This window comes from Pseudopodoces humilis, chromosome 28, assembly GCF_049639895.1.
Source record: "Pseudopodoces humilis isolate 2021_Gansu_Grassland_sample_001 chromosome 28, ASM4963989v1, whole genome shotgun sequence".
Taxonomy (NCBI): domain Eukaryota; kingdom Metazoa; phylum Chordata; class Aves; order Passeriformes; family Paridae; genus Pseudopodoces; species Pseudopodoces humilis.
In genome coordinates this window covers 3,062,235-3,083,468 of record NC_142227.1, presented here as the reverse complement: position 1 = coordinate 3,083,468, position 21,234 = coordinate 3,062,235, and the positions used below count along the sequence as shown (strand labels likewise).

General features: G+C 41.9%; 2 protein-coding genes across 5 annotated transcripts in view; one reads left to right on the top strand and one right to left on the bottom strand.

Annotated features, from left to right (window-relative positions):
- LOC102104362 (scaffold attachment factor B2-like) overlaps positions 1-2,768 on the bottom strand; it is a 15,830-nt gene extending 13,062 nt beyond the window's left edge. Inside the window, exons 1-2 of one of the 4 annotated variants that reach the window (XR_001332025.2) lie at positions 2,066-2,389; positions 1,221-1,308 (exon numbers count right to left, since the gene is read on the bottom strand). Coding sequence is in view for 3 of the 4 variants with exons in the window: in XM_014259974.2 (XP_014115449.1) it covers positions 1,221-1,308; positions 2,066-2,260 (283 nt within the window). In the remaining variant the exon portion in view is untranslated. The other 3 variants (XM_088067643.1, XM_014259974.2, XM_014259975.2) reach the window with 3 other exon arrangements.
- On the top strand, positions 2,750-21,234 carry LOC102103758 (scaffold attachment factor B1). Its single transcript, XM_014259952.2, has 21 exons — positions 2,750-2,938; positions 4,557-4,644; positions 5,613-5,677; positions 5,763-5,969; positions 7,585-7,647; positions 8,253-8,280; positions 9,178-9,679; positions 10,109-10,158; positions 13,107-13,207; positions 14,831-14,980; positions 15,076-15,152; positions 16,034-16,173; positions 16,491-16,582; positions 16,933-17,039; positions 17,797-18,090; positions 18,323-18,460; positions 18,829-18,871; positions 19,769-19,890; positions 20,347-20,459; positions 20,570-20,621; positions 20,872-21,234. Exons 1-21 carry the CDS (start codon positions 2,750-2,752, stop codon positions 20,999-21,001), a joined length of 2,751 nt encoding a protein of 916 aa, XP_014115427.2. The 3' UTR covers positions 21,002-21,234.

Below are 21,234 nucleotides of genomic sequence, written 5' to 3'. Positions count from 1 at the left end.
CCTCCCCAGAACATTTGGCTCAGCTCAGATTGCAGCAATTTATTACTTCAACCTTTCATTCCTTTACAGACATTTACTAGAAGAGAAAAAACCCCAACCAAACAAAACACAGCACAAAATAATGAAAAAACCCCACTCTACCTGTGAGTTTTACTACAGTGTTCTGTCCACCAGCTGGACGTGAATTATCCCAACTGGCATTACTGAAAACACTACACCAGCTTCAGCACCAAAGAGCAACTTCTCAAACTCAGAGCTAAGCAGCTGTTTAATCTTTTATGAACGTTATTTTCCACAAAAACTACAAGCACATTACAACTGGAAAGTGAGAGGGGTTTTAGAGCCAAGAGGAACATTTCATCCATGTCCACCCCAACACTGAAAGTGCTGTAATGGACATCAGGTTTTTTTCTGATGCTTTAAAAACAATATGATTAAAAAGATCTCTTTCACCCGGAGTTGTGACATTTGCCCGCTATCTAATCAAGATTTCACATTTTAGCCTGCAAGCAATTGCACTGTCACTCCAAATCAGATGTAATGACAAAAAATCAAACAAATTAGCTGGCAAAATATTCAAGTTTCATGTCACATATTTACATTTAGTGTAAACCAGATCTAGTAATGAAAATACTCTATCTAAACTAGTTATTTTTCTCAGCACCAATGCAAAGTTTTAAACACTATTTGCTTACAAAATAAGATCAAATTCTGCTAATAAGGATGAAAGTAAGGATTATGTAAGACTGTCTCACCACTACAAAAACCAAGGCCTTGAAAACATATCTAATTTCAGAAACTGATTAAAAACTTGTCTTCTGGGAAGAAAATCACAACTGCTATTAGCTGTGAAGCATAACATTCCAGAATTTCCAGGATAGAAACTCTGCATTTCTACACAAAAACAAAGTATTAAAAACACTGACACTGTTTCAATGTTACATGGTAATTCTTAATACAAATTTCAGGGAACTCTGAGAACAAACCAAGAGATCCTTCAACATTTCCTGCCTTACTAAATCACATGAAATTCTCTGAATAAATATCTACTAAGTTTAATATTATATCAACAGGGGATATATGCTCAGAGAACCCTGAACACAAATGCGGGGAAGAGTACCAGTAACACAAAAAAGATTACAAAGGCTGAATTTCATGAGTACACTTGCTTGAACACTCAAGGATGATAAGGTGGAAAATCTCTCTTAACTGCCCAGTACCTTTGCTGCTTCTTTTGGGAGTTTTCTTCATTATATTTTCTGAAACCACTGGAATTTCATCAGGATTCCCTCCTTCCTCCTCAATAGCCTAGCAGGGGCAAAAGAGGAGGACAGATGTAAAAACGGATGTAAAAAATTTCATTTGTACACTTTCGTTAAGAGCTGAACACCAGAGGCTGAAAAATTCCAAACCATGAATCAGCAACTTGGATACACGAACGAAAAACCACCAGACCAAAGCAAGAAGCAGGCAGAAGGCAGTAACATGTTGGTGTAAGGTTTCAGGAAAGCAGTCAGCAAAACAAAAACAATCCTACAGCATTTGTGACTTGTGCATAGACACACGGGTTGTTGTGACAGAGAAAAACCTCGGCTCTGGGACACAGCAAGCAGCAGCTCGGAGAAGGAGTTGTACATGCTATTAACACACGAGACGTTGCGATGAGGATACAGCGAAAGGGATACCAGCTCGATCGCCAGAAAAACATCAGCACGCAGCAAAAAGCCCGACAGACAGCACACAGAACTGCAAACCCAGGAACTCAGAGAACAGAGGAAGACTGCGGTGCACGAAGCTAGAAATACCCGGGCCGAGCGCCACGGCAGACTCCGAGCTCTGCAATCGGAGCGGGCCTCGGTGACACTTCATGACAGCGGCGGGAGCCTGGGACGGCCCGGCGCAGGCCCGGTCTCGCCGGGCACCGAACGCTCGCACCGATCCCGGCGGGCCCCGGCGCAGCCCCGGCGCTCTTTAGCGCCATTTTCCTCAGCGGTGCCCGCCGGGCCGGGATCGCAGCCGCTAAACCCACCCCTGAGGCAGCCCCAGCGCGCCCGCCCGCCCTCACCTTCCTCAGCCGCTCCATGAGGACGCTCTTGTTCCCGCCGCTGTCCAAGTTGCGGTGCCTGAGCTCGGCCCGCAGGTCTATCACGCGCAGCTCGCTCAGCGGCCGCCGCCGGCTTTCAGACTCTGAACCGGGGGCGCCAGGCCCGGCCAGGGACGCAGACTCCCCCAGCCCGGCCGGTGAGTGACTCTCAGCCATGGGCCGTGGTTTCGATTCGAGCACGCAGGGCAAGGCGGGGTGAAAACAACGCGGGAGCGCCGCAGCCGCAGCACAAAATGGAGGAGCCCCGAGGCGCAGGCGAGAGCGAGGGGGCGGGAAAGGGGGAGATGCAGAGCGCGCATGCGCGCCGGGGCCCGGCCAGGCTGCGCGCGCCGCGGCGCCGCCAACTCCGGAGCGGCGACGGCGTCACGCGGCCCGCGGCCCCGGGCCCCCCCCGCGCATGCGCGACAGCGCGCGAGCCGTCCTTGGACGCGGGCGACGGCGCTCGCGCCTGCGTGGGGCCATTCTCCCGCCAGGCCCCCCCACCGCTCCGTCCCGCCCGCGCCTGCGCACAGCGCGCTTTGTTCCCCCTCCCCTCGGCGCGTCTCGCTCCCCACCATTTTGTGCCGTGATCGCCAGGTTCGCTGCTGGGTTGTGCCGTGTTCTCCTGCGCGTTCGGGCTCGAGGCGAAATACTGAAGGGGCCTTGATGGCGGAGAGTCAATCAGCGGCCGGACTGGGGGATTTCACATCCCTTAGTGGGGCCGCGGCTTTTGGTTCGGAACCTGAAACCCGGCGGCTGAGTGAGCTGCGAGTCATCGACCTGCGGGCTGAGCTCAAGCGGCGTAACCTGGACAGCGGCGGCAACAAGAGCGTCCTCATGGAGCGGCTGAGGAAGGTGAGGCGAAGCGCGGCGGGGGAGGCGGGGGGAGCGGCGTGGGCCCATCCGGGTCCTTTGTCTGTGGCGCTCTCGGCGCGTGCGCGCTCGGGCCGGGCCCAGCGCCGGGAGCGGGGCAGCCCTGAGGGCAGCGGTGCCTCGCTGCTGCCGCCGGGTACCCATGGGCTGCTGTTGGGCACCGGCGTGTCCCCTTTGCTCCCGCTGCTGTAGAGCCGTTGTTTCACGACACCGCTCTGTGGCGTGGGCGCCTATTCCGCCGCCCGTGCTCCATCGCTGCTCTGGAGCGCGGCTCAGGTTGCACTGGATGGAATCTGAGATGGCCCCGACCTTTCCCTCATTGCCTGACCCCGACGTCCTTCCCCGATTTACTCTCCCGTTCCCCCGGCATACACACACGTGCCCCTTCCCCTTATCTCTTTCAGTACTTTATCGCTATACCCGTTACAGAATGGGTAAAGTTCGAAGGGATCGCAGTGGGTCATCTGCTCTAACAGTGTTTTGTCCTAGAGCCCATGGTATAGGATTTCGTCCAGACAGTTCCTGAATATGTTTAGTGAGAGAGACTTCACACCCTCCCTGGGCAGTTTGTTCCAGTGCGTGCTCACTCGCACTGTGAAGCATTTTATCATCCTATTTAGGTGGAATTTTCTGTACATCAGTTTCTGCCCTAATGCTTGGCCCAACCACACTTGACCCGACTCCATCTCTCCGACCTCTCTGGAATGTATTCCCACAGACTTCCATAAGGCCAGAACAGTCAGCCTTGGCCCTTTTATGGCTTCTAACAGGCCTGCACATTGAGAAAAAAAACTCATGTAAGAGCTCCTGTAAGAGTCTCTCCCAGTTTTGTACCGTTAATGTACTTACCTGCAGAGCAGGGAGCTTTGCTCCCCAGCTGTAGCTTAATTTGGCTGTGGGGATGTGTTGCACCCTCTAATTAGTATTTCTGACAGGTGATACAGCAGCCTGGCTGTATGACTTGAGCTAGGGGAGACACCAGTGTTTCTTTCTGAAAAATCCTTAAAAATGCAGTTGTGGTTAAATCCTAGTAGGCAGTCAAGCACTACATGGCCACTCACTCAGGCTGGGAGCTAGAAGTGGAAGGGTAAAAGGCAGAGTAAACTTATGGGGTTGTGATAAAGACAAGTTTATAATTTTAAGAAATATAAGAGTGAAACAAAAGGCCAGCAGAGATGAAAGGAATTAATAAAGCACACAAGAGAATCAAGCAATAGGAAAGAAAATAATTATTTACTGTCAACCAGCTCAACTGATGCTGATCCCAAGTAATGGCAGCCCCGCCAGGATCCACCAGTTTTACTGCTGAGCACAACACCCTCTGGTCTGGAATGTCCCTTTGGGCAGCTGTCCAGCTCTGTCCCCAATTTCTTGTGTCTCCTACCTGTGGGGCAGAGTGAGAAGCAGGAAAGCTTGTCACTGTGTAAGCTCTGCTCAGCAGTACCCAAAACATCCCTGTGTTATCAGCACTGCTCTCAGCACAAGCGCCAACCACAGCCCCTGTCAGCTGCTGTGAAGAGAATTAACTGCTCTGTCCAAAGCCAGTACAAATTCACACCAGCAAATGATGCATTGGAGATCATCCTGCTGTCTCCAACAGGCCATTGAGGAGGAAGGAGGAGATCCTGACGAAATTCCCGTGGCTTCAGAGCTGACCACAAAGAGAATGCCAAAAAGAATTAGCAAAGGTAAGGTGTCTGGACACTTGCAGTTCTACTGTTTGCACGGTGCTAGAACTTGGCATACAAGCTTGCTTTCTCCTGTTGAATTAGTTTAATTAAAAAAAAAATAAAAAAAATCTCTTTTTACCTTGTGGAAAATGGTAAAACTCTTTTGCATTAATGAACAATAATAACTTCAATGATAATATGACACCTGACTGTGTTTTATTAGTAAGTCTCAAAACTTGAAGACAAAACTGTAAATTGCAGGTGTTTCTGTATTTGTGACCACAGGTACAGAGTAAACAGCTGTAGCATAAGCTCCATGGAAAGCCTCTGTAATTATATTTCAATTATATTTAAATTATATTTAACTGTATGTTGCTTCAAAATATTAAATATTGTACATGCAATTTTACATGTGGCTTACTTGAGTTGCTCATAGCTAGTTCTTAAAAATACTTTCTGATGAGAAACAGACTACTAAGTTGCTTCTTTTAAAACAGAGTGGCTAAAAATAGAGAAAGAGCTGTTGTCTTTGAATAGCAGCACAAGTTTGGGGGTGACAGATGTGCATAAACGTGATTTGTATGTCCAAGATCTTGAAAGTGAATACTAATTCTTAAATCCGTTTAATTAAGGGAAGTGTTTTCGTAACAGTCTTAAGGTGTTACTTTTAAAGGGATTATCCAGTGGCTGTTGTGTCTTTTTAGGTATTGAATTCTTGTGGAATGAGACTGTAGCTTTAGATAAATAGTTTAGCTTTAGGGAAATACTGTGCTGCTTTTAGTTCATACTCCTGCTGGCTGCTTTTGTGGAGTAGCAAGGTGAGCTCAGTTACACACCAGACTTCTGAATCAGCCTCTTAACTCTCGTTTAACTCTTAACTTCCTCTTTGTTACTTGTCGTAACAAGTGTTCAAGGGGTAATTCACCATAGCTTAAACATATTACAAAATGTAGTGCTATATCTCACTGCAATGATACTGTTTTTAGGAAGAAAGCCAGAAGAAGAAGGTGTGGAAGACAATGGTCTAGAAGAAAACTCTAGGGATGGGCAGGTAAGTGAAATCATGATTGCAGTTACTAAGAATGTGCATCGTGTAACCTGCAATAAATACACATTTACCCTTTTTGTCTCTGTAGGAGGATATTGAAGCGAATCTGGATACCTTGCAGGATATTGACATGATGGATATTAGTGTATTAGATGAAGCTGAAATAGATAACAGCAGTGCTGTAGACTGTGGAGAAGATTATAGTCCTGACAATATTCTTGATTCTCTGTCTGATAATAAAGATACTGTCGAAGCAGAAATGAAAGAACTTCCTGATCAGCTAACAGAAAATGAGGTGAGTGAATAGAGATTTCTGTAATTTTTCGGAAAATATTTAATAGGGATTTTAAATATATAATAGATATAATAATAGGTTTTTCAATCCATTAGACTGTAGGACATGAATGTGATCTGGATTTTATTTCCCATTCACAGCTCTCATATCTTACTCCTATAAATGGTAAATATTCTTGAGACTTGAAGTGTTCTCAGTAGACAAGTCACCATTTTATTTACCTTGCAGTATCATCTTTGCTTGCTGTGAAAGAAGCCTGGAATTGAAAATGCTGTATTAGTTTCTGTATTCCTTTATGTGTTATATGTTCTAAGATGTATATATGCATACAGCCAGCTATCCAGGTATTTATATATGTGGGGAGAAAGAAAAATAAATTTTCAGCTCAGGTAATTTGGATATCTTTTCTGCAGAAATACTGCTCTAGTTTAAAGAAGTTTTGTTGTTCTGTTTTCTCATAGAGCTTGATAAAATAAGAACTTCCTATGTTGCTCTGTTCTGACATTGCCAGACTTTTGACTTGGTTTTGAGAGCAGCTTGCAGTGTCGTTTCCAGACAGCACAGGGTTATCTATATGTCACATTCACTCCCCAAATGTTATCCTTTTCGGATCCTTTTGGGTTTGTTTTTTTATTTATTTTAGGCTGTTCACTCACCAAGCAGAACACATTCTCCTTCCTTGCCATCTGCATATCTGCTTCAACTTCTTATCAGTTACCTTCCATCACCTGAAAAGGGAGATTTTCTCCAGGCCTTTGTGTTTGATTGATCTGTCAGTACCACAGGGAGGCCAAGACCCTTGGGCCCACAAAGTGTCAACATCCTGTTCTGGGCACCCTTCACTGGGCAGTCCCCTGGGTCAGAGAGTGGTTCCAGTGCCCTGGGGAGGATCCCCAGGAGCAATCAGGGCACAACAGAGAGCCCTGGGCCAGGTCTCCTCAGAGTTTGTTACTCACTGCAGGCACTGGTGGTGCTCTTGAAGGACTCACACTGAACCCTTTATGGGTATGAACACCATTAATAGAAAATTACAATAGGTTAAGGTTCTAGGATGGCTGGTGGTGGTACTTGTCTACAGATAACCACCACCATAATAACCAGCTTTAATTCCTAACTGAAGAAAGCTGGAGTTCATAATTTTGTGGTGTTCTGTAAATTAACCTCATGTAACCAATGAGTTTTGGTTGCATCTTACTCTCAGCTCTTTAAAGAAGAAAGATTTTTGGGATATGTTTTTTAGTTTGAAAGAGTGTAAACTTAAGTCAGCTTCATTTCTGACTTGTTTTTTTCATTTAGAAACTGAAGTTAAAAAGTGAGAAAGTGAAAAAAAAACGTTTGGTAACCACAGAAATGTGAAATAAGACTCTAAGAATAACTTTGAAATAGACAATGTCCTGTTGAAATTAAAATGAAAAGTAATTGGAGAAAAATATTTAAATATCAGGTATGTTTACACGTTGCTCCTCATTTTTGGTTCACACTGAAGTAGCAATTGAGATCTGTCAAAAACTTTAAAATATTTCTGGTTTTCTTGAAAGGGAAAATTAAATACAGGTGTATTCTCCTTAAGCTACTTTTGGTAAGAAATGCTTTCATTCCTTTCTTACTCTTATAGGAAGATTATGATGAAATTGAAAACAATTTAGAAGCCTCCTCTTCTGATTTAATTGAAATGAAGGTAAACTGAAAATGTAGCTGTCTTGCATAGCTGTCTGTTGTATTATCAATATTTCCTCAGTTCTCATACTACAAAAAAGAGAATGTGACCATAATATGAAATTGTAACAGAATCCAAACATTTGTGACCTTGCTCAGCACAGTGTGTGAATGGAGGGTGACCTGTGGTTTTTTCCCTGCTTTTCAGTCAGCTCTCAAGATTTTCTTCATTTTATGGCAGATAAAAAGGGTCTTGTACTGCTGACTTCTTCTCTCTCCCACAATTATATGAAGTAGTAGCTGGGTTTGTTTTTTACTCTGTAGTTGGTGTGGTGGTACACAAAGATACTTTATTGGTCTCTTTATAATTCTGAATAATAATATAATGAATGGAGTTCATAATATAATGAATGGAGTTGTGGCTAATATTTTGATTTGGTTTTAATGTGCCAGAAAAGTTATTTATATAAAATACTCATTTCCAGTGGATGGTGAAAAAAGAGCAAAATATAGTAGATGAATTTGTTTAGATTTTAATTTTGGGATTGGACAGGGAGTTGTTATTATTCTGTGTTAGAAAATACTTTTTTTAAAACCCTCATTCTGTGGTCTTTTATTCCTAAACAGAAAATGGAGAAGCTACACTTGGAGCCAGGTACTGTTAAAGAAAAACATATTCCTGTCCTTTCAACTAATACTTTTTAAACCATTAACTATTAAAAAACCCAAGCAAACAAACATAATTTGCATTATTTTTATAATGGACAATCCAGATCATGCAGGGTCATAGAGATTGGAAACCCAATCATATCCCCAGATCTGTGAAGTGATGCTTGAAATACTTCCAGTGAAATGAAATGGTTTAAAAACCCGTTAAACTACATAAATGGATTTAGAGAAGTTTAATCACAGTTTTAAAAGCTAAATATTCTACTTGTAAACAGATCTTGTGATATTGCACACACCTTAACTCTGTTACTAAGTAGAGAGCAGTGAAAGCAGTACAAAGATATTGTAGGGCATTAAAATGTAAAGATTAGTTACTGGATACAGAAGAAAGAAGAGAGTTTCTTCATGGAAATTTCACACAGATACTTTACCCTTTCTGGACTGCAAACACACTCATGCACCATCAGAAGATGCCCAGTTCTCATGTTGGACTGTCTCTGCTAAAAGAATTTCACAGAAATTTAAAAATTGAACTCTCAGTGCCTTGATACGTTCAGTTAAGCATCTCGGACTCTGGAAGCTAACTAGAGAAGAAACAGCTGAACGATTTGCTGAAGAATATGAAGGCTGAGCCCGAAGTTTTTTGTTAAATCTGTGGGGGCATTTTTCTTGCCTGTTGAGGTGCTAGGGCTGATTTGGCAGGGTGTGAGAGAGCAGTTAGCGTGGTAGGTGTAACACTGTGTACACTAGGGTTTTCCAATCTCTGTGTAGCTTAGCAGTTCTCTTGGTGTTAGTGTGGCAGCCATGCCAGTTCCACATTTGTGATTGCTGTATTTCCCTGGTGATTAAATCTTGTGCCATTCTATTCCTGTTAAATCCGTAGAAAATGAGAAAATACTCGACATTTTGGGGGAAACTTGTAAATCTGAGCTACTTAACGAAGAACCTCCCGAAGCGGAGCGGCCGCGTGCGCAGGAAGCCAGTAACGCGGGGCCAGGCAAGAGGCTGGCTGAGGAAGAGGACGCTCTCGCTGCCGCTCAGCTGGAGGAAGATGCTTTAGCTTTGGACAGCAAATCGGCCCAAGCTTTGGCAAGGAAGGAAGCAAAGCGTTTAGTGGTAGCAAAAGGGGAGACAAGTGAACAGAGCCCCGAGGAAGAGGCCCCGGACTCTGAAGGTGTAGTGGTAGAGACCCTAAGCGATCAGAGTAGCAAACGCTCCCAAGGCCTGGAAGCCTCTAGTGGGGAGACAGCGGAGAAAGGCGCAGGTGCCGAAGCCAGAGATAGCAAAGAAGATGGCAAGAGAGCAGAAGACAAAGCTAATTCAGAGGAATCTTCCCCTGCCACTAAAGAGTCCTCAGCCAGTGAGGGCGGTGATCAGAAAAAGAGGTTTGTTTTTTCTCCGTTCTAGACCAGATGCTATCTTTTATCGTTGGTCCTTAAGTGATGCGCATAAGCTGTTTCCTTCAATTGGCCTCCGAGACTGATGAAATTGTAGCCTATTCCTAAAGGTCTCTTTTATTTCTCCATGTGCAGATATTTTTATTTTTTTAAACGCAGTGGGTTTGATTTCTTTCCTTCATCAACCTTCAAAGGTTGTTTTCCCAAATTACTCTTATTTGTAATCATCTTCTTAATGTAAGTCTGTTTAAGAATCTGACTTCATTATTTCTTGTCAGATTTCTTAAATCCAGTATGCAAAGGTGTGTTTTCGTTTGCAACATATTTTCTGGTAGGTATTTAATTTTAGCTTTTTTTCGTAATTTATATTTAGTCACTTTTCTTTCTGACTTGAGTAATGTGGTGTTTTATCTTTAGCCCTGTTGAGGAGGACAGAGATACAAAGATAATCTCAAAAGATGAGAAAGGTATGTTTGTTTTCAGATGTCAAACTTCAGTGATTGCTTGATAGCTGTTTGTCTTGGATGGGTTATTTCAGTAGAAATTGATTGCAATCTATGCAGTTGTTAAATTGCATAAATTCACCTCTTTCTGCATTGTCTTATTAACATCAAAATAAGTACTTTCCTTTTATGCATTTTTTCAGAACATGTGCATTGCACTGTTGTGTTTGTATCTTGATTTTTAAAGGTCAGTGTTAATTCATGGTAATTATGTCTTTTTTGGCACTGGAGATGCCCACTAACAGCTGTTAGTGTGTCAGGAAACTTTTGCAATTGTGTTTGCTTTACTGTAAACTTGGAATTCTCCTTCCCATCTTCTGTTCTGCTGAAGTAATTTGGCATCCAGTTTTCACATATTTAAATGCCACAAATATTACAGCTTAATGCTGTCTTGAAATTACACTGATTTTATTAAATCTTTATCCTCACAGATCCTATCTGTGGTGCAAATATGTATCATAAACCAGAAGGAAATATTTTGATCAGTGTCAGATGCCTTTATACTTCTTGCTTTCAATACACCAGGCAGCTTGAGTTTTCGCAGCTCACCCTACCTCTCTTGTTCTCTTTTGCCTACCCAGGGCAGAAAATTTAGATCTAACTCTTAGCATTCTTCTTACATGCTGGTGGCAGGTACTTCAGCCCTTTTAATTGTGGAAGTTCCAGCAATCCCTATAAAAATCAAATTCATTATGAGGTCTGACTGGCAAATGGACAGGAGGAATTGGGTTGGTTTTAATTGAGTTTTACAACCCAGACTCCCTGTCAACTGCTTTTTCCAAGATCCTGGGTAATACCTGTTTGCACAGGCTGCTGGACCTCCCTTGTTAGGGTAATTTACCTTTTGCTTCCAGTCTGTATTCTCAACTTCTCTTATTTCGGAATATTTCAAGGAGTTTCCTGTGCATAGTGTCCTTTACCTAAGGACTTGAATGTATTATTTTTGTGGACTGAAAAAACTCTTCACTGAGTTTGCTTTCAGAGCAGCCTTCAGGAACTGGGTGTCTGAAACCACCTGGCTCCTGCATCCCTCTCTCTAATGGATGTGCTGTGTTCCATAACACTTGTTTTATTCATGTTCTGGCTTAGTGAACAGCCGTGGTGAGAAGGAGCTGCTTGACTATGTAACAGTCTCTGCATGCAGAGCTAAGTGACTGAGCCAGAAGGAGCCTAAAATAGTATATAGAAGCCAGTTCTGACTCATACATTGCTATTTGCCCACCTGTATGAAAGGATTTTATTTAGGATGAAGAGTTTTCCATATTCCATGCAGTAATTCTGAAAACTGTGTCAACAGGAGTGCAGAAAAATAAATTTATTTTTATTTAAATAGTGGATGTCGATGGATGCACATCTGAAAAGTATTTCCAGTGTTGATGGTTGGCTCCCAATACCTGCACTGTTCTTGTTTCTAAGCTAAATATTTTCAAGTCCCAGTATTCCTTTGTCTGAAAAGTGAAGAACCATTGCAGGAGCACTTTTTAAAGTCTTATGAGAGGACAAAACGTGGAGACACTAAGACTGATCAATCCTTAATCAAAAAGGACATTATCATAGTTTTAAAAATCTTAAAAAAACTCATCTGTAAAATAGGAGGAGAGAGAAAAACAAGCACATTCGTTCTCCAGGATTCTGGTGCCAGAGTAACTGCAGGTAGTAATTTTTAAATTGTAGAAATGTGTGGAGTAAAAGCATCAAAGCCTTTGGCTCAGCTTTTTCAAACACCAAGACAAGGCATCTCCCATGTATTTGTCTGCATGACATACCCTTGTCCATGCACTTCTGAGATAAATGTTGGCAGGTCTGTACTTACCTTTATATAAAAAAACCTCATTTGGGTGTTTCTGTAAGAGATTGATACAAATCACTGCATCCTTCCCTAGGAAACCTCTGTAAATATTAATAATTGTCTTCTCAGTGACACGTGCCAGTGACTGAAATTACCAGGATGTAGAAGATGGAAAGGCACCCAAATAAAATAGCTTTTTGGAAAGGTTCTGGGAGAAATGCTTCCCTCAATGAAAGAGGTTCTGTAAAATTCCATATATCATAAAAAAATAACCAAAACAGAAGTGTGGAAACGGAGAGCTGGAGTGAAACCCATTCCTTGAGGCCTTGGAACTGCCCAGACTGACAGGACAGTACAGACATTTCAAAGGAGACTGGAAACAGTATCCTTGTGTAAGTGCTTCATGCAAACACTGAACCTGGGAGTTCAGTTCACTCTTTAATCACTCTTTAATTAATGTTGGGTGTTGAGACTTGGCAAGTTCATTAGCATTTATGAGATCACCTTTGTAGCTGAGATGCAGAATTGGCCAGGTGTTCTATAATTGTTTTGTGGTTAAAGCCAGACAGGTCTTTCCTAACTCCTGCAGCTGAGGTCAGACTCCATATCCCAATTGTGGATCTGTGTGGGCAGAAACAGACATTTCTTGGTGGTGAATGGCTTTCCTTGAGAGGAATTCTGCATCCCATCAGCATTCCCTTGGACTTAAGATAAAAAGGCAAGACGTGAGCACACATGGGGTGCAGACACAGTTCCCACAACTCTTGCAGGGCTCCTGTCTTCTGTAAATTGCTGGGGTCTATCCTGGTGCATTTGAAGGGCCTCATTTAATTCAGAGGTGCCCTAATCCCATTGCTTTCTTGAAGAATGATATAAAATACCTCAGTATAAAAACTTACAGTTCCACCCAAATTTTTGGACTTGCAGTGCTCCTACCTTCAGCGAAGCAAATCATGGGAGGAGAATATCACTCAATGCATTTCACTTGCTCTGTGATTTTAAAAAAGACCTAAAGATTTGTAATCCTGTTCTGTTTTAATTCATATAACGATTCAAGTAATTAATTCCAATAATTAGGATTTGGGGTATGTTTTGGTTTTTTTCTGTTTGTTTTCTCAACTAGGTCGCAGTGCTAGCGGTTCTGGTAGAAACTTTTGGGTGAGTGGATTGGCTTCCACCACCAGAGCTACAGATCTGAAGAATCTGTTTAGCAAATATGGGAAGGTAAGGGGTTATTTTTGTTGGTTTGTTTTTGTTTTGGTGTTTGGTTTGTTTGAAAATGTATTAATAAGACGTACTAAACTCTCATCACTGAAAGATGAAAGTAGTCCAATTATTAAAAATATTGTGGGATATCAAGTAAAAATCACTGAAGTACACACTGAATGACTGGTTTTTTTTTTTATTCTGTTGCTCAGAATATATACAAATAAATACAGAATTCCATTTGTGGTCCTTTATTTGAAATAATCAGTAACTGTTTACACACACTTGTGTGCTACAGTATGGTATCTTCACCTGCTGTGACTCCGTCAACTGTGAATTTAATACTTATTAAAGACTTCCTTAGGACTAAGTGAAATACACAGTAAATGTTGAGACAGAATTACTGGGGAATATCTTAGGATTGCCTTAATAATTTAAATTTTAATTTATCAGTAGTTGGCAGTTCCTTTGAAAAGCACTTATTTGAGTAGTTTGGGATGTGGGGAGGTCCTGCAGTTGCTGTTAAGGACAGAGAAAATGTCAAATCTCCCTGCCAGCTGGAAAATTGCAAGAGTTCAATAAAAGGCTGATATCAGAGCCATCAGAAGGATTTTTGTCAGACCTCTTTATGGATCACTACCAGCAGATTGTAGTAAAAGCAAATTGTATGTGCTGACAATCAGCCATTGGATGTTTTACTCATGAAGATACTCTGGAACTTAAATACGACTTTAGAAATTGGTACAAAAATGGATTAACTGTAGCACAGCTTGGAGTTTGAAAGTCATGGGACTGATAAAACCTCCACTGATTTGCTTAGAATTCCATCTGGTAACCCAGAATGTTGATCACAGAGATGTGCCACAAAACTTTAAATGTAATTAAAAACTAAACAAGCTTCAACCTAGTATTTGGCTCTAGATAGATGTCATGGTACCATTTAGTCATTTAAATTAAACATTTTTATTTTCTTCATGGTATTAGCAGAGGCAGAGCTTCCTGGAAGTAGATGTACTTGTGCAATAAAGCAAATGCTCAGAAGTAGATTCTTTATTCAGCTGTATTTTAAAACATGACTCCTGAAATATGATTGATTTCTGTATTATAAAGTGAGCTGTATTGAATATCTGAGCATATATAAACACCATTTGTGTGACTTTTTCAAGTTCTAGTTTTTGGGAGAACTCCCTGTTTAAAGATTGCAGACAACATTGTTGATCTGCCTCAGCAGTGACATACAAACATTTTTTGGAGGGAAGGTGGCACTGAGCATTAATGTGGAAATTTGCTTAAAAATTTGTATTGGTTTTTACTGTTTTATACTAAAGCAAAGTGCTGTTGTTGATGTAAAGTTAGATGCCTTTAAAAAACGTTATTGTCACCCTGGGATCTTTCTCTGGAAAATAATTCAATCTTTAGCTCCCACCTCTTGGTGTTCAGCTTTTGTAGCGTTCCACTGGTAACAGAAACATGGTTGGCTCCAAGCAATGTTCCTTTTGTATTTGTTAATCTCTCAAAACCAGCACTTTCCTGCGTGGTAATGGCCAGGAATTAAAAAGAGCAGAAGTGGAGCTTGTAGTTCTTGCTGTTTAACCTTGGGGACTTGTCACATGGAGAGTAATTCCTGGTTTTTTGGGAAAGGTGGTGGGGGCCAAGGTGGTGACCAATGCTCGCAGTCCCGGCGCTCGCTGCTACGGCTTTGTCACCATGTCCACAGCCGAGGAGGCCACCAAGTGCATCACCCACCTGCACAAGACAGAGCTGCATGGCAAGATCATTTCTGTGGAAAAAGTGAGTACTGGGCCTCAGAGATACCGAGTTCCCACCAGATTGTGCAAATGATCGAGGCCACATTCTCAGCTGACGATGTGCAAAATAAATTTCAGGCAAAAAATGAACCCGCTGGGAAGAAGACAAGTGAAAAAAAAGAGAGTGAAGCAAAGAGAGAAACAGTCAGTGAGAGGTACTGTGTTAAAAATTCTCCTACCAAAGGTGTTCTGCTGTTTTTCAGTCTGTGTTGATGTCAGGAAAAAGTAAAGTTACAGTAAGAATTTCTTTGAAAAGAGGAGTACATGGATTTTTTCTGCTTTTACTACACAGTAGACTTCAACTGATGTCCAGTGCCTAAATTAAAATGTTTCTTATGCATGCTTTAAAGTAGGCACTGGAAAGTTACATTTTCAAGCACATCTTTTAATTTAGCCATATTTGAGGTTTAGTAATGACTGTGAGGCTTTCATGTCTTAAATCTGTAGGAAAAGACCATGTGAGAATTTTGATCTGTGTGTGTCACTGTTTCTTCATTACCTTGTGTCTCCTTGGAATAGGGTTTCCTCCAGATCCCAGACAATTAAACCAGTTGTCCAAGATCTGTTCCCAGGTCATGTTCCTCTTGAGCACTGTGCTCTTCATCTCTAGCATTGCTGAAAGAGGCACTAAGAGAGCGAATTAGACACTGAGAGCTTTGCCTTCTTGAGGCATAATTTCTGTTAAATTTCTCAGCTACTTGCTGAGTATTCTTTGCTATTACTTCACCCAGATGCCTGACAAAAATGGTTTCTTGTAATGTTGTGTAAGAAACTTTGTGGGCATTAAGCACATGGTGGTGTGAATTTTGACTTCATGCTTCCAGTTGAGATCCTGAATCCTGGCCATGTTTTTTGACTACTGAACAGGATGGTCTGAATATCTTGTTTTATGGTGCAGGAAGTTGTGGAAGGAAATATTTGGAAGTCTAATTAAGATTGTCATCACTTGGAGTTTCACTTTGTTGCTGGCATTTCCCTTGAATTTTCTTTTCTCTCAGTCTGTATTAGTCTAATCTGTATCAATATCTATCCACAGACCTGGTGGTGCTAAAAGAGATGAGAAATCTGACCAAAAAGATGATCCTAAAAAGACAGAAGATAAGGATGAAAAGGAAAAAAAAGATAAAGATGACCAGAAACCTGGTTCATCAGATCAGCCTAAAACTATCAAATCAGGTAATTTGCCTGTTGGTTTGTTTATACAGATATGTTGATGTAGGAATAGTTAATTGTAGGTAGTTCTTTCCAAAGATATGTTTTGGGATTTTTTCAGATTCTTAGTTGGAAATCCAGAATGAATAAGGGGAAGGGGAGATGTCTGACCTTGTGCCATCCTTGAAAGAAGTACCTGGATTAGGTGGAGTGAAATAATTGATTTTGAAGAGAGGGTTAAATGCCCATTTTCACATTTTAGAGAGCAGAACTTCTGGCGTAGCAATGAGTGATGTAGGTCATGTAGTTTGATTGTTTCTTTCCACTTCTGATTTATTTAGGAAGTAAAGGAACAGAAAGAACAGTGGTCATGGATAAATCCAAAGGAGAACCTGTTATTAGTGTGAAAACATCCACTACATCAAAGGACAGAGTAAGTGATGCTTCTGCATAGGAAACATTTTCCTTAGAAACAGATCCTGAATCCTGCCAGGCTATGTATAACCCACACTTGTATTTCCAGTTTGTCCAATTAGAGTTTCTATAACATGGCTTTAATTAGTAAAATATTTCTCATTTGGCTGATACATCACTCAAATCCTACCAAACAAATGGGGCAGGGTGTTACTGTATTAATATATGGTGTCTGTAATGGTAAAAAGAACAGCTTCTGGAAAAAAGCAGGGACCAAGCTTTGAGATATGACCTGTACAAATGGAAACAGAGCTCAGAGTATTGTTTGTGATGGTTGTCCTTTAATTAAAGTTTCTCTTTTAAATGCAGAGTGTTAAGAGCCAGGACCGCAAATCAGAGAGCAGAGAGAGACAGGGGATTGTCCCCTTTGACAAAATCAAAGCACAGCGAAAAATGAGGGAGGCAGAGCAGCGCCGGTAAGAGCAACACTGCCATTGTTTGGGGTTCTTTCCCTAAAACAGATAAAATTTTCATTTTTAATAAAGTAAAAAGAGAGTTTAGAGAGAGAAAAAGGCCGTCAGGTTTTTTTCCCCCACTTGTAACTTTGTTATTTCTCTATGGGTGTCTACTGAATTTAATTTAGGCATTTAATTATTTTTGGTGGGGCTTTTTCTTTGTTTTCATATGTTTAATAGGTTTCATAATGTTTAAAGGTGATATTTGCCATCCTTCAAATTCCTTGCTGGAACTGTGACCTGAATTTCATGTTCTCCACACTTCACAAAACTTCTATTTCTCACCTAAAAGTAGTTGGATTGAACAGGAGGAAAATTCTTTCGTTATTTTTATTGAAGAGGAATAAGTTTCTCCCTCATTGTTAAATTCCTGAGCTTTAGTGGAGGCCTTATCCACCATACCATCTTGCCATTCTTCACAGAAATAAAATATTCTTCACAAATACATCATTCAGTATAAGAAATGAACTGTGGGCATTTGGATTCACATTCTCCTGACCATATGGAAGTATTTGCCCCCGGGGATGGATTCTGTGGGATTTGATCAGTCTCTAAATAAGTTTGTGTGTACGCTGAGTGTCTTCCCTCCACACATGCGTAATTTCAAGGGGATGATGCAAGTTTGCAGCCACTGTGGTTTTAATTTTTAACACTCTTTTAATTTCCTTTCTTTGTTGGATTATTGCCTGTGTAATAACTTGTGTCTCTGTTCCAACAGCACCCGCGAGCGCCGGGAGCGGCAGCAGCACCTCCAGACCATCCGCGAGCGGGAAGAGAGGGAGAGGCTGGAGATCGCTCGGGAGAGGTTGGAGATAGAAAGGCAGCGCCTGGAACGGGAACGGATGGAGAGGGAGAGGCTGGAAAGGGAACGGATGCACATCGAGCACGAGAGGAGGAGGGAGCAGGACCGGATCCAGCGCGAGAGGGAGGAGCTGCGGCGCCAGCATGAGCAGCTGCGCTATGAGCAGGAGCGGCGCTCTGCTATGAGGAGACCCTATGACATAGACGGCAGGTAAAGCCACCAAATCCTGATGAAGCCTGTGGGAAATGGCACTGCCAGGTTCTGTCTTGTCTGCCCAGACTGGAAAAGGCCATGCAGTTGTTGGTTGCGTTGAGATGGTCACGTTTAATAGCCCAGGTTTCTGAAGCACCTTTTGAACTTAATTGCCTGTCTTTTGATTTGGAAGGAGGAACAATATCAAAAGGCGTTATCTGGGCTGAAACGAGTCTGTTCTTCCTTTCAGGAGGGATGATCCGTACTGGCCAGAGGCAAAACGAATGGCCATGAACGACAGGTACCACTCAGACTTCAGTCGCCAGGATCGCTTCCATGATTTCGACCACAGGGATCGTGGGCGTTACCAGGAGCATTCAATAGACAGGTTGGTGTCTTCCCTCCACTGCTGCCTGAAAACAAAAGACAAAAATATATACTTAATGTCCCATTTTGCTGCCTTTACTGTGTGAGCTTAGTTTCCATTTTACTTTTCAAGTGCTACCTAGTGGCTGTGGGCTTTTTCTTCCAAAACCATTTTAACAAGAATATTTTGGTTTATACTTGAGGACTAACTGGGTTTCCCAGGAATCCAAAATGTCACGTTTTCTATAAGTTCCAGCTGTTTATGCTTTTTGTGGATAATATGACACTATGTGGGAGCAGGATTTTTCATCTGTGTTGTTAGATAGATGGATTTTTACAGACTGCTGTGTGTTTTACTATCACAGTCTGATTCTAATTATCTTTTTCTAGGAGAGATGGATCCAGGACAATTATGGGAGATCGGGATGGACAAGTGAGTTATTTTATAGAGCTACAGAAATATCTTTACATCTTACAATCTGGTTTTCTATACTGTGTGTGTCAGATTACATTTCAGTAGTTGAGAATTATATCTACCAAAATAGGTTGGAATAATCAGATTGTCTTGTTTGCTTCAGTAAGATGAAATTCAATTCAAAGACTTGTTTATTATAAAAGTTAGATATAATTGTTCTATAGTTAGAAATCAAAGCAAGTGAGTTGTGTCAAAATACAGTATTCCAAAAGATAGCATAGAAGAGGCAAAGGTACAAAGTACAAATTCAGCCTGTGAGGTTACATGGCAATAACAGCTGGACTGGAGAGATGTTTGTGTTTGAGGGCTGGGAGAAAGACCTTCAGGGCTCATTCAGGCAGTGACAGATGAATTTTATGGAGTCACAGAATCCTCAGTGGCCTTAACTGTGAGGTTTGGAGGGACCTGGATAGGCTGGAGAGTTGGGCTGATGGGAATATCCTGAAGTTCAAGAGCAGGAAATGCAAAGTCCCAGGCTGATCTTACTGAAGTGCATTAGTAACTCATGGGAGGGAGGATGTGGATAAGGTGTAACCAGGTGCCACTCAGTGGTGCCCGCTGATGAGTCAGTGAGCACAAACTGAAACACAATTCCATCTGAAGAGGATTCAAATCCTCTTTAAATGGGAACACTGGAACAGGTTGCATGGAGAGCCTCTGAAGTCTCTAAGCTGGGAAAATCCTCAAAACCCAGTGTGAGACTCAGCTGGGAAAGCCTGGACCTGGCTGACCCTGAGATGTCAGGAGGTCCCTTCGCCCCCAGATGATTGTGAGATGGAGTAGTTCCAGCTGAGCAGCTCCAAGCCATGAGCAGGTGTGTGCTGTGCAGCCCTGTAAGAGCTCTGTGCCTTCCAGCATTACCCAGACGAGCGCCACGGAGGCCCCGAGCGGCACTCGCGGGACTCGCGGGAGAGCTGGGGAAGCTACGGCTCCGACAGGAGGATGAGTGAGAGCAGAGGGATCCCCCCACAGTCACGGTTAGTACTGAAAACACCTCTTCTTGTGCACCTAAGGACTATTTCCATATGTCAAAAGTTTTTGGAAGATGTTCTTCTTTTTTCCAGCTTTCACCAAAAGTATGTTGGATGGACTGCAAATGTTTTGATGCCTTGTGCATCAAAATATTCAATTACCTGATTTTTTTTTTAATAACTTCACATCTTAAAGTCATAGTGCTTTCCATTAATTTTAACTAACATTCCTGTCAAAGCTTGCTATTTTCAGGATAATGGTTCTCCCCCAATATCTTATTTGTCATCCTAGTTGGTTTGAGCAGGAAGATTCTTCTGAGATTTTATTTAACAGATAGCAATATAAGAATCACATGAGCCTTGGTAAAGCATTTGAGTAAGTTTGTGACTTAGATTCAAATATAAAAACTATTTAATGTGCTCTGGCTCATGTGAGAAGATGGGGATTTCATGTCTTTACAGGGATGGACGTGACTGGGGAGATCACAGTCGAAAGTTTGAAGGGCACCAAGATCGTTCCTGGCAGAGCAGCGTGGATGGAGGGATGATAGGACGGGATCATGACAGATGGCAAGGTATGGTTCTTGCACAGCTCCTTAGTTGTGCTGTGTAAAGAAAATACAGGCATTATCCTTGAAGTAAAATTCTTGCTGTGGATATAAAGGAAGTATTTAAACATTTTTAGGTGGCGGTAGAGGCAGACCTGGCCACGTGATGCATCGTGGAGGCATGTCAGGGTAAGAAGTTAAAAAGGAGCAAAGTGTTTGTTTTCCTGTTAAGGGACATTTCTTCTATTTAAATTGGTCAAAGAAACATTTTATGGGAGTTATCAAATTTGTTACTTAAAATGTCAAGGAATAATAAAATATCCCCATGGTTTTTATGTAGTGCTTTTTATGGAAGAGTGAAAACAAAAAGAACACCCATTCTAGCAACCTGACTATAACCAGCATGAAAGAATATTAAAATACCTGAATCCCTTTCCAGGCGTGGCAGTTTCATGCAGGGTGGCAATCAGAGTCAGATCATGCACGGAGGAGGAATGCAAGGAGAAGGATTTGCTGGCCAGGAAAGGGCAAACAGACCGAACGATCCTCGTTTCAACCGTCGCTACTGATTGTGTTTGGTTTTTAATGCGAGGTAGCAAGTGAAACAAATCTGTTACCCAGGGTTACCATTAATTGTAACTTATGGGCTACTGTAAGTGTAATTTTTTTTAAGCTGCTGCCATATTATGTCACTCAATCCAATGTGAACTCATTTGTTTTGTAAGGTGTTGTTCATATCCCATTTAAAATGTTTGTTAATGAAGCATTCCATTTTCCATAAATAAACACCAGTTTACAGTTA